The sequence below is a fragment of the Mauremys mutica genome, chromosome 10 (genome assembly GCF_020497125.1).
Source record: "Mauremys mutica isolate MM-2020 ecotype Southern chromosome 10, ASM2049712v1, whole genome shotgun sequence".
Lineage (NCBI taxonomy): Eukaryota > Metazoa > Chordata > Testudines > Geoemydidae > Mauremys > Mauremys mutica.
In genome coordinates, this window is record NC_059081.1 from 1,111,019 (window position 1) to 1,122,851 (window position 11,833).

An 11,833-nucleotide genomic window follows, 5' to 3' on the forward strand; every position below is an offset into this window, starting at 1 on the left:
GCGGTGTCAGCGTGAGAGCAGGTTATTAATAAATGAGGAGGGGGCTGGAATTCATTTGACTCTAAAATAGCTGAGATACTGAACTGCTCTTTTCAAATGTGCTTTTAATCAGAAAGAAAAGACAAGAAGTTTGAACAATTAGGGAGTAATGAGGAGCTTAAAAAATAGCTCGGAAGATTAGCTCAGGTTTTTGCAGCACTTTGGAAATGGAAAAGTGATGCTAATGCGAAGTACATTTCTACACACATGCACCCCTGGTGCTAATGGAAAGTCTGGATCGGCCGGCAGGGAACCGGCTCAGGAGTTTGCAAACCATCGAGGACTGGGGCGGTACCAGAGGGCTGGAGAAAGCAGGTGTGGTTCCGGGCTCAGGGACGGCTGGCGAGCGGTGCCGGTTAATTGTCCAGTAACCCTCGTAAGGGAGCAGAGCAAAGCAAGGGCTGAGCAAGGACAGGCGGCTGCAGGAAGCAGCCCAGCGGGGAGCACCGGGGTGCAGGGCTGGCGCTGGCCGCGAGCAGACGGGGTGATGCTGTGGGCAGAGGGACACACCCTGGTGAGGCTCCGTTGGCTGGAGGGTCTGGCCAGGGTGGAGGATTCGCAGAGCTCTCCGATGGCACCATCACGGGCGACGTCTTCTCCCGACGCTGCTGGGCTCAGGGGCCGGCCGTCTTGGCTTTGTGCCCGCGGCTGGACTCCAGCCGTCAGCAGCTGGGCACGGACCCTGGAGCCCTGAGGATGCTCCGCTAGCAGAGAGCCCGGCTCCCCACTGACTTTCCTCCGCCTGGATCGACAGCGCTGGGCTGACACAGCCCAGCATTTACCATCAGGGAGAAGCTTGTCCAGGCGGGAGACAGGCCCCAGGCTGGGGCCCCACCCTGTGCCAGGCGCGGTGCCCATCCCCTTCCGACAGAACCCCAGAGCCAGGCAGAGCTTCAAGCCCCCAACGACCCCGGCACACCCAGCGCGCCTGGGCCAGGCGAGGGAACACAGCACCCCGGCCAATGCCCAGTGCCCGACCACGCTGCCCTGACACCACGGTGCTGGGGGCAGGGGACGAACCTCTGCAGAGTGGCCCAGAAGTGCCGAGGGACCGTGACAAACACGGAGCAAAGGGACTCGGGAGAGGGTGAGCGAGCAGGAGACACTGGGTGGCAGACGCCTCGGATCCTGCGTCCCTCGGAACCAGCCATCCCGCAGAGGGGAATGTGCCCAGAGCAGGCTGGGGAGTGAATGGGGCCTGGGTGCCTGGGGACGGGTATGGCTGGCCAGGTTTAATCTGGAGTCCAGCAATCTAGGGAGCTGCCCCAGCTCAGACCCCATGGTCAGCGTGGAGAAGGACATGGCAGCCAGGCAGCCAGCGGCCAGGCGAGGGGGACGCACAGGGCTGCCACAAACCCTAGAAGGGGAAACTGAGGCCCGGGAGGTCCAGGGACTGGCTCAGACCACACAGAACACCCTGGGCTCCCCCGCCCCCTCCTGCACCTGAGCCAGAGAGAAATTAACAGAAGGGAAACTGAGGCTGCTGAACCTGTGGAAAACCTCAGCGACAGATGGATCCAACGGGGAAGCCCCACTCGGAGAGGCCAGGCTGGGAGCTCGTCTCCATGGAGCTGGCAGGGAATCACGGCTGGGAGCTCGGCCAGTTCCGCCTGGAGACTGATGGGCAGGGTCATTAACCACTGAACAACTGACCGGGGGCCGGGGCCGATTCTTCCTCGCTGGCACCTTTTACATCCAGATCAGCCGTTTGGAGGCGCTCTGCCCGGGGAACGGACGTGGGGCAGCGCTCTGCCCGGGGAACGGACGTGGGGCAGCGCTCTGCCCGGGGACCGGACGTGGGGCAGCTCTCTGCCCGGGGACCGGACGTGGGGCAGCGCTCTGCCCGGGGACCGGACGTGGGGCAGCTCTCTGCCCGGGGAACGGACGTGGGGCAGTGCTCTGCCCGGGGCCAGACGCGGGGGGAGGCAGATCCGGTGGGGAGTCAGTGCACGGGGTGGGGGGAGCCGCCGCAGGACGACGCCCCTGGCATGGGCCATATCTCCATGCAGAGGGAGGTCGTGTGCGGCTCGGATCAAACCGGGCTGACTCCAGTTTAGCAGCAGCCAGAGACGGACAGGTGTGAACTGGACGCAACTCGCCGCATCCCCCCAGGCTTCACACCAGGTCAGTTAAGCCAGCGCAGCCCCAGCGTCACCGCCAAACAAATCTCTCTGCAGAGAGACCCCTGGCTCAGCTGGCTGCTCCTCGGGGGGAAACCGAGGCACCGAGCCCTGGGGAGGCCCCAGCACATGGGAGCAGGAGCGCTGCCCCTGTCCCCCCATCCCCTGCCCCCAGGGAGAAGGGCCCGTCCCCAGGAGCCAGGCGGGGGCTGCGCCAGCAGCCGCTGGGCACTCTCCATGCCCAGGGAAGAGGGGAGGGCGCAGGCCCCGGGCAGGCAGAGCCGAGCGGGGAAAACGTGTGTATGGGGTGGATGTGGCCACCGAAGGAAACTGCTGCCTGCGCCGGTGTGACGTTATGACTGTGATATAATATCTCATTGAAAGGGGAAAGGGCCAGAAAGAGTTAATTAACTCACAGACTGACCTGACCCATGGGTGAACCTTAAGGACTGGTTAGGAAGATATGTAAATGAATAGAGCTTTGAAATGCAAGTCTGCATTGTTAGAGGTAGAAGGGGAGATGTTTGCTCAGGTCTTGGGATGCAAGCAAACAAGTCTTGTCTATTGCTATAGTTTTAGTTCAAAGATCAAAAAAAGGAATATTAACATTTATAATGATACTTGAGTAAAATAGTATTATTGTCTATGTGTCTCTTTGAAGGTTGTGCTAACCTGTATCTGAACTGTTTAATGGGTAAATTACTCTGTGCTAATTGCCAGGATGTTTGGGAGAAGGAATTAAGCCTATTGTTTTCTCAGGCCGAAAGGCTGCTGGAAATGTATAAGAACCCTGGGACACGATCCTTCTTCATCTCAGATCTGCTTTGGGTTTCAAGAGGGGGAAACCTTAAGCCATAAGGATTGAGATCACCAGTCATTGACTGGAGCCACCCTGAATATGGAACTTGGACTATAACCTCTGGACTATTTCTAAAAGGACTTTTGGCAACTACAAGCTCATCTCTACTGTGTATCTGAACCTCAAGAATTGAATTCAAGACTGTCTGTAGATTAATCTTTTAACCAACACTCTCTATCTTTTCTTTTTTAATAAATTTTAGCTTAGCTAATAAGAATTGGCTATAGCGTGTATTTTGGGTAAGATCTAAGTTATAATTGGACCTGGGTATGTGGCTGATCCTTTGGGATTGGAAGAACCTTTTCTTTTATATGATGAAGTAAGATTCTTAGGAATCATCATCATATCTGACAGGTGTGTCTGGACGGAGGCCTGAGGCTGGGCACTTTAAGGGAACTGCGTGGTTTGGACTTCTAAGTGACCAGTGAGGTGCTGTAGAAGCTGTTTTGTGCTGGTTGGTAAATCTAAGTATTGGAATAACCACCAGCATTTGGGGTTTGTCTGCCCTGTTCTGTTTGCAGTTCACCCTGATTGAGTGACCTCAGCTGGCTCCCACGGGCAGCACCGTCACAGCCGGGGCCACAGGGCTTTGCAGGCGCTGGGCCAAAGTGCCCTAAAGCCAGCTGCTCCCCTCCTGTACCCCCCAGCCCCCTCCATGCTGGGCCTCCAGCCTCTCTGCCATGGGCTCCCTGGCCAGGCGTGTGCCGCTCGCCCCCTCCATGGGCAGCGCCAGGCGAGGCTCGTTGTGCCTGGCACCCCCGACTTTGGGTCTGTGCATGGCCCCTCCTGGACCCAGGGATCCCAGCCCCACATGGCCTGGCAGGGACCCCTCTGCATGTCCCTGCCCTACCCAGCCCCCGAGTCCTGGTGTAACCCGTCTGCCTGGGAGCGGGGGGTCGGCAGCACCAGGGCTGGTTCAATACCCAGGGCTTCGTCTTCACAACACGACCCAGCTCGACCCCAGCCTGGAACCTGGAAAATCACACGTCTCCCTCTCCCCCACAATGCCGCCCCTCTCACCCGCCCCGAGCCTGGGGGTGGGAGAGACGTCTAATGACAGGGACAGGAACCAGGCGCTGGCTGGGGTTCGAGAACACGTGCCCACAGGCAGAACCCCGGCCCCGGAGCGCGCTGACAGCCCCACAAACAAACGGCCCCCGCCCCCCACTCCCACCCCACTGGGGTGTTCACAGGAGCTCACCACCCAGCCCGGGGGAGGTGTCGTGTCACAGGGCCGTTTGCTCCCCACTGCAACCCAGAGAGGTCCTGAGGTCCCCCCACTTCACACAGCTCTGGGGGTGCCAGCAGCTAGCAGGGCCACCCCAGCCCCTGCCCCCCAGCAGCTGTCAGGCTGAGCCCTCCCACCAGCTTAGCAGCAATTTCACCTCTACTGAGCCCCCACAAAAGCCCCCTAGTTAGCTCTGCCTCTGCATCCTGCAGCACAAGAGACTCAGACAGCACCTCAGCCCCACAGACAGCCCAGCCACTGCTGCCCCGAGGGGTGGCACCCCCAGCCCTGCTCAGCGAGTTCTTAATGTTTTCTCCGAATACAGTGGGTGCCTCAGTTTCCCCCCTGCCTTTCTCAGGTATCTAGGTGGTGGGATGGGGGTGTGATTGGTGCAGAGCCCTAGGGGGCAGGTGTGACGGTGTCTGCACAGAGACTGGCGACTCCCTGTCTGCTGGCAACTGACGGCCTGGGCCCCTCCCCGGCAAGGTGCCAGCTGAAGGTGCTGGAGACACAGAGATCAGGGGCCTCCTGGCCCGGGAAAGGGATAAAGGCAGAGGAGGAGCTGGAGAGTGTCAGTTGGGAGCTGGCTGGGGACATGGAGGGAGACCCAGAACCGGGGTCTGGGCTCCCCACCCCCCAAGATGGACCCAGCCGAGGGGTCCGGTTCTCTGTACCTACAAGCTCTGTGTTAGACCCTGTTCCTGTCATCGAATAAACCTCTGTGTCACTGGCTGGCTGAGAGTCACGTCTGACTGCGCAGTGGGGGGTGCAGGACCCTGTGGCCCCCCCAGGACCCCGCCTGGGCGGACTCGCTGGGGGAAGTGCACGGAGGGGCAGAGGATGCTGAATGCTCCAAGTCAGACCCAGGAGGTGAAGCCGTGGGAGCTTCTTGCCCTGCAGACAGGCTGCTCCGAGGGAGAGGAGGCTCCCCAGGGTCCTGCCTGGCTTGGTGGGGAGCAGCGCCCGAGGACCCCGTGACAGCCCCACACAGGCCCAGACTGGGGTCCCCTCCATGTTGATGCTGTGGCCTGGGGGCGCGCGGCTCCCCGGAGGAGCTGGCTCTGTCTGTCCCGACACCGCGGCAGGCCAGCAATGGCCATGGAGCAGGAGGCTGGGAGCCGGGCTGCCTGGGAACGCTAATGTGGGAGGAATTATGGGCGGCGACACTTTAACGAGCCGGCGTCCGGCCTGGCATTACAGCTCCGGGGCCGCAATTCCCCAGCGGGCGTTTGGGAACAAACCAACCCCGGCAAATCAAAGCAATAAATTGCTGCCTGGTGCGGCACCCCAGCCCCCCCCCGGGCCCCGCGTGATTTCCCAGGTGAGCCCCGCTCCGGCACGAAGCAATCAGCTCCTCTTTAGCAGCGCGGGCGGCTGATTTATCCGCGCTGCCGGCGCCGGCGAGGGCAGGGAGCAGGATGATGCATGGGCGGGAGCAGAGGTGCAGGCGTCGGCCACCGCTCCATCCTCAGCTCATTTGAATATTTGACAAATCAAATCCACGGTGGCGAGTGGCGGCCGCCCTGGGGAGATTTATGAGGGTTCAGGGCCGATGGCTGCTCCCGGCTGGCGCGGGTGCTCGGAGCCTCCCGGGTCTGTTAATCCAGCCCTCGGCACCGCACACCTCAGCCAGCGCCGGCTGCCTGCCCCAGAGCCACGGCCCCAGCTGCCGGGCACCGGGGCAAGAGAGTTTAACCCTTTTGCTCCCACGCAGCTTCATCCAGGCCAGGCCAGCAGGTGCCTCTCGAGGGGGGGGGCAGGGGTCACCCGGTGCAGCGCAGGGGGGAGCGGCCGTGTGACCACGGGCGAGTCCCTTCCCATCAGCAGCACCTGGCCTGGAGCCGCGCCGGAGCCGACACCACCCCGCTCTGCGTGCAGGCCACGCTCCACGGGGCACCCCTCACATCACAGCGCCCCCGGGGGCCGAAGGCTCCATTGCCGGCCTGTCACGGCATGCGGGGGAGTCAGGGCCCCGCACCCCCACATCCTGCGATTCCTGGGACTCTCAGCCAGCCCGTAAAGCGGAAGGTTTATTAGTCCCAAGCAGGGCTTGTGGGTACAACCAGGACCCCACAACCAAGTCCCCAGGGCGCAGGGAGCTGATCCCTCAGCTGCCTAAAGCCGGAACCAGCCAAGGTGGAGGCGATCAGAGACTGGCCCGCTCCCCAGACCAAAAAGCAGGTCCAGGCCTTTATTGGGATGGCGGGGTACTATCGGAGGTTCGTGCCCCACTTTAGCGCCATAGCCGCCCCCATCACTGAGCTGTGCAAGAAGGGGAAGCCAGACAAGGTGGTCTGGACCGAGCAGTGCCAGGAGGCTCTCCAGGCGCTGAAGGAGGCTCTGCTCAGAGGCCCAGTTCTGGCAAACCCAAACTTTGACAAGCCCTTTATGGTGTTTACCGACGCCTCCGACATGGGCCTGGGGGCGGTGTTGATGCAGGAGGATGAAAAGGGGGAGAGACACCCCATCGTGTACCTGAGCAAGAAGTTGCTACCCCGGGAGCAGAACTACGTGGCCATCGAGAAGGAATGCCTGGCCATGGTGCGGGCCCTGAAGAAACTGGAGCCCTATCTCTTTGGGCGCCACTTCACCGTGTACACCGACCACTCTCCCCTGACCTGGCTGCACCAGATGAAAGGAGCCAACGCCAAGCTCCTGAGGTGGAGCCTGCTCCTGCAGGACTATGACATGGACGAGGTCCACGTGAAGGGAAGTGCCAACCTGATAGCGGACGCGCTGTCCCGGAGAGGGGGCCCCGAACTTCCCCGGGTCACTGGGCAAAGTGACCCCGCTCAGTTCAGTCTCGGAGGGGGGAGAGGTGTGATGGAGCAGGGGCTGTCTGTGTGGGGGAGGGGAGAGCCGGGAGGACGTTAGGGGAGGGACAGGACCTGAGCCTGTAACCTGAGCTAGGCAGGGGGGAGGTCAACACCTCGGCCCGGGGAGCTGGACAAAGGAGGGAGCCGGCTGGAGAGGGGGGGTCAGTTTCGGTTTGGGGCTGGGGGGTGCAGTGCAGGGAATCCCAAGCTGGGAACTTAGCTCCCTGCACCCCCAGAAGGACCAGATTGAGGGGTCCTGGCTGTGCCCACAAGCTCTGCTGTAGCCTGTGCTCCTGTGTCCAATAAACCTTCCGTGTTACTGGCTGGCTGAGAGTCACTGGGAGTCCCAGGAAGAGGGTGCAGGGCCGGGCTCCCCCTCACTCCATGACAGAGGGGACTCGGGACCCCGGCCCGGCCTGGAGGATGGAGACCCCAGCGACTGGTGACCTGACCACCCGGAGACCCAGCTCAGGAGTCGCAGCCGGTTCTGGCCAGTGGGAGGACAATGGGCTGCGGGGAGAGGACCCCGGTGACCTGACCAGCCGGCTCCAGCCAGAGGGGCCAGAGGAGAGGAGAGGGGAGAGGAGGCCCAGAGGAGCCTGTTTCCCTGGAGAGAAGCCAATGGACAGAGGGGGCTTGGGGCCGGGGATATCGGAGGCCCAGCTGGGAAGCAGGGGGGCTCGGGGCTGGAGAGGGGGAGCAGGCAGAGCCCCCCCTGGCTGCAGGGGGACTGGGATGTGCTGGGCTGAGGGAGGCCAGGCCTGAGGCCCTGAGAGTTTCCTGTGCTGGGTTCAACCCTCAATAAACCTCCTGTGTTACGCTGGCTGAGAGTCGCTCCGGGCTAGAGAACAGGGCCGGGGGTATAATCCCCTTCGGGGGGTAGAGGCCCGGGGGGCCCGGGGCGAGGGGACTCCCTGAGGGGCCCACGGCAGAGACAGACGTGCTGAGGCTCAGAGAGGTGCGGCTCCAGGAGGTGGAGGGGCCGGACCCCAGGAGTGGCCCCCTGAGAAGGGCTGTCGCACTGAAAGGGGCTCCCCCCACAGACCCCACGGGGCCACGAGTGGGTACGATCTGTGAGTCCGTGACAGAGCCTCAGGGGGCTACAGGGAACAGCAACTCTGCCAGCTCCACCTTGAACCTGGGGAGAGAAGCACAGCTCCTGCCGGCTGCACTGCCCCAGCCAGCCCCACAGGCCCTGGACCCCGCTGCCACCTGGGCACCGCGCCAGCCCAGCCTGGCCTCTCCGCTGCCCAGCGTCGGACTCTGACAAAGCGGGAGGGGTTTTCTTAATGCTTTGCATGAATACTGTGTGCCTCAGTTTCCCCTGTACACAATGCCCAGGTGGTGGGACAAGGGGGTGATTTTTGCTGAGCCCCTGGTGGGCGGGTGAGGCTGCCCCTAGCTGCCGGCGCAGAGAACGGCCGAGGTGCTTCGGAACCTGGCACCTGATGGCCGGGGCCTGTCACCAGGAGCCCTGAGGGGAGAGGCTGCCTCAGAGTCACTCGGCTCCGGGGCTCAGCGGGGTGCAAAGGGAGCCGGGTGGGGGACCCCCATGGCTGCAGCTCCCGCCTCGCAGGGAGGAGGAGGCGCTGAAGGGGGCCGCGGTCCCTGCCGACCTGCCCTTGCTGTGGGCACAGCCTGGGGCACAGCCCCCCAGACACAGAAGGAAACGGAGGGACCAACATTCCCACATTGGTCACACGGGTCCCAGCCTGGCTTGACGCGTGTGCCGGCGCTGCTGGGGGTCAGGGCACAGCACGGCACAGAGCAGGCAGCTGTGTCAGTGTCAGGGTGCTGCAGTGTCGGGGTGTGACGAAGTGGGACTGTTTGTACTGGGGGCTGGGAATGCTGGGCCGAATGCCTGACACTCTGTCTCCTAGCAACAGATGGCCGGGCCCCTCCCTGCAAAGGTGCATCTAAAGGTGTGGGAGACAAAGGGGTCAGGTGACCTCCTGGCCCGGGAAAGGAGCTGAGCAGAGAGGAGGGGCCGGAGGGGGGGTGGGCAGACAGGAGCTGGCTGGAGAACAGAGGGGAGGCAGGGAGACCGGGCTCTGATCCCCGAGGGGGGCTGGGATGCCCCAAGATGGACCTAACCGGGGAGATCCGGTTATCTGTGCCTGCAAGACCTGTCCTGGACTGTGTTCCTGTCGTCTGAATAAACCTTCTGCTTTACTGGCTGGCTGAGAGTCCTGGTGAATCGGCAGGGAGCCCGGGGGTGCAGGGCCTGACTCCCCCACACTCCGTGACACGGGGCACAGGCGGCCATGCCGGGGTGTCGGGGTGCAGTTTGGGGGTGCAGGCAGCCATGCCAGGGTGTCGAGGCGCAGCGTGTCGGGGTGCAGGCAGCCATGCCGGGGTGTCGGGGCGCAGTTTGGGGGTGCAGGCAGCCATGCCGGGGTGTCGAGGCGCAGCGTGTCGGGGTGCAGGCAGCCATGTTGGGGTGTCGAGGCGCAGCGTGTCGGGGTGCAGGCAGCCATGCCGGGGTGTCGGGGTGCAGTTTGGGGGTGCAGGCAGCCATGTTGGGGTGTCGAGGCGCAGCGTGTCGGGGTGCAGGCAGCCATGCCAGGGTGTCGGGGCGCAGTTTGGGGGTGCAGGCAGCCATGCCGGGGTGTCGAGGCGCAGCGTGTCGGGGTGCAGGCAGCCATGCCAGGGTGTCGAGGCGCAGCGTGTCGGGGTGCAGGCAGCCATGCCAGGGTGTCAGGGCGCAGTTTGGGGGTGCAGGCAGCCATGCCGGGGTGTCGAGGCGCAGCGTGTCGGGGTGCAGGCAGCCATGCCAGGGTGTCAGGGCGCAGTTTGGGGGTGCAGGCAGCCATGCCGGGGTGTCGAGGCGCAGCGTGTCGGGGTGCAGGCAGCCATGCCAGGGTGTCGAGGCGCAGCGTGTCGGGGTGCAGGCAGCCATGTTGGGGTGTCGAGGTGCAGCATGTCGGGGTGCAGGCAGCCATGCCGGGGTGTCGGGGTGCAGTTTGGGGGTGCAGGCAGCCATGTTGGGGTGTCGAGGCGCAGCATGTCGGGGTGCAGGCAGCCGTGTCGGGGTGCAGTTTGGGGGTGCAGGCAGCCATGCCGGGGTGTCGAGGCGCAGCGTGTCGGGGTGCAGGCAGCCATGCCAGGGTGTCGAGGCGCAGCGTGTCGGGGTGCAGGCAGCCATGCCAGGGTGTCAGGGCGCAGTTTGGGGGTGCAGGCAGCCATGCCGGGGTGTCGAGGCGCAGCGTGTCGGGGTGCAGGCAGCCATGCCAGGGTGTCAGGGCGCAGTTTGGGGGTGCAGGCAGCCATGCCGGGGTGTCGGGGTGCAGTTTGGGGGTGCAGGCAGCCATGTTGGGGTGTCGAGGCGCAGCGTGTCGGGGTGCAGGCAGCCATGCCGGGGTGTAGGGGCGCAGTTTGGGGGTGCAGGCAGCCATGCCAGGGTGTCGAGGCGCAGCGTGTCGGGGTGCAGGCAGCCATGTTGGGGTGTCGAGGTGCAGCATGTCGGGGTGCATGCAGCCATGCCGGGGTGTCGGGGTGCAGTTTGGGGGTGCAGGCAGCCATGCCGGGGCGTTGAGGTGCAGCGTGTCGGGGTGCAGGCAGCCATGCCGGGGTGTCGGGGTGCAGTTTGGGGGTGCAGGCAGCCATGCCGGGGCGTCGAGGTGCAGCGTGTCGGGGTGCAGGCAGCCATGCCGGGGTGTCGGGGTGCAGTTTGGGGGTGCAGGCAGCCATGCCGGGGCGTCGAGGTGCAGCGTGTCGGGGTGCAGGCAGCCATGCCAGGGTGTCGAGGTGCAGCGTGTCGGGGTGCAGGCAGCCATGCCGGGGTGTCGGGGTGCAGTTTGGGGGTGCAGGCAGCCATGTTGGGGTGTCGAGGTGCAGCGTGTCGGGGTGCAGGCAGCCATGCCAGGGTGTCGAGGCGCAGCGTGTCGGGGTGCAGGCAGCCATGCCAGGGTGTCGAGGTGCAGCGTGTCGGGGTGCAGGCAGCCATGCCGGGGTGTCGGGGTGCAGTTTGGGGGTGCAGGCAGCCATGTTGGGGTGTCGAGGCGCAGCGTGTCGGGGTGCAGGCAGCCATGTTGGGGTGTCGAGGCGCAGCGTGTCGGGGTGCAGGCAGCCATGCCGGGGTGTCGGGGTGCAGTTTGGGGGTGCAGGCAGCCATGTTGGGGCGTCGAGGTGCAGCGTGTCGGGGTGCAGGCAGCCATGCCGGGGTGTCGCGGTGCAGGAGGCCGCAGCCCGGCTGGCAGGCAGGAGATAAGCTCCCGTCTCACGCTCCCTGCCCGCGGAGGGAGGCAGATTTATGGCTCCCAGCTGCGATTTGCTGCAGCTCCAGCCCTGGGTATCGATCGCTGCTCAGCGCCCGCCCCCCGCAAACAGCCCAGCGGCACTTAACCCCCACAGGGCCAGGGCACAGGGGGGGCTCCCCTCGGGCAGCCGAGGGACAGGTTCGGGGACCAGGCCCCCCTGGGCTGCAGTGGGTCCGATGGCCCTGACCAGGCCAGGGATCGGTGCCCTGGGCACAGGAGATCCCGCCCCCCGCCCCCGCTCTGCTGATGTGTGAAGTGAAGAGTTTCCTGCCCCATGCCCGGGGGGAGGGTGCAGAATCCTGAGCAGGGCAGGGCCGAGGGGTCTGTGAGGGTGTCACAGCTCGGGGGTGCTGGGGGGAGGGGCAGGGGATCTCTGGGGGTGTCACAGCTGGGGGGTGCTGGGGGGAGGGGCAGGGGGTTTCTGGGGGTGTCACAGGTGGGGGGTGCTGGGGGGAGGGGCAGGGGGTATCTGGGGGTGTCACAGCTGGGAGGTGCTGGGGGGAGGGGCAGGG

General features: G+C 64.2%; 1 protein-coding gene across 1 annotated transcript; it reads right to left on the reverse strand.

Annotated features, from left to right (window-relative positions):
* Positions 1-5,789: 5,789 nt before the first annotated feature.
* Positions 5,790-11,135, reverse strand: LOC123378699 (DNA-directed RNA polymerase II subunit RPB1-like). Its single transcript, XM_045032796.1, has 2 exons — positions 9,300-11,135; positions 5,790-5,912 (listed from the first exon to the last, which is right to left on the reverse strand). Exons 1-2 carry the CDS (start codon positions 11,133-11,135, stop codon positions 5,790-5,792), a joined length of 1,959 nt encoding a protein of 652 aa, XP_044888731.1.
* Between the last annotated feature and the right edge of the window lie 698 nt (positions 11,136-11,833).

Excerpts from the sequence above, each read along its gene's own strand:
- LOC123378699 (XM_045032796.1), bottom strand. The coding sequence starts at position 11,135 with ATGGCTGCCTGCACCCCGACACGCTGCGCCTCGACACCCCAACATGGC. Across the intron at positions 5,913-9,299 it reads TGTGCCCCGTGTCACGGAGT|CTGGGGCCGTGGCTCTGGGG; the intron begins GTGGGGGAGTCA and ends GGTGCCCGGCAG.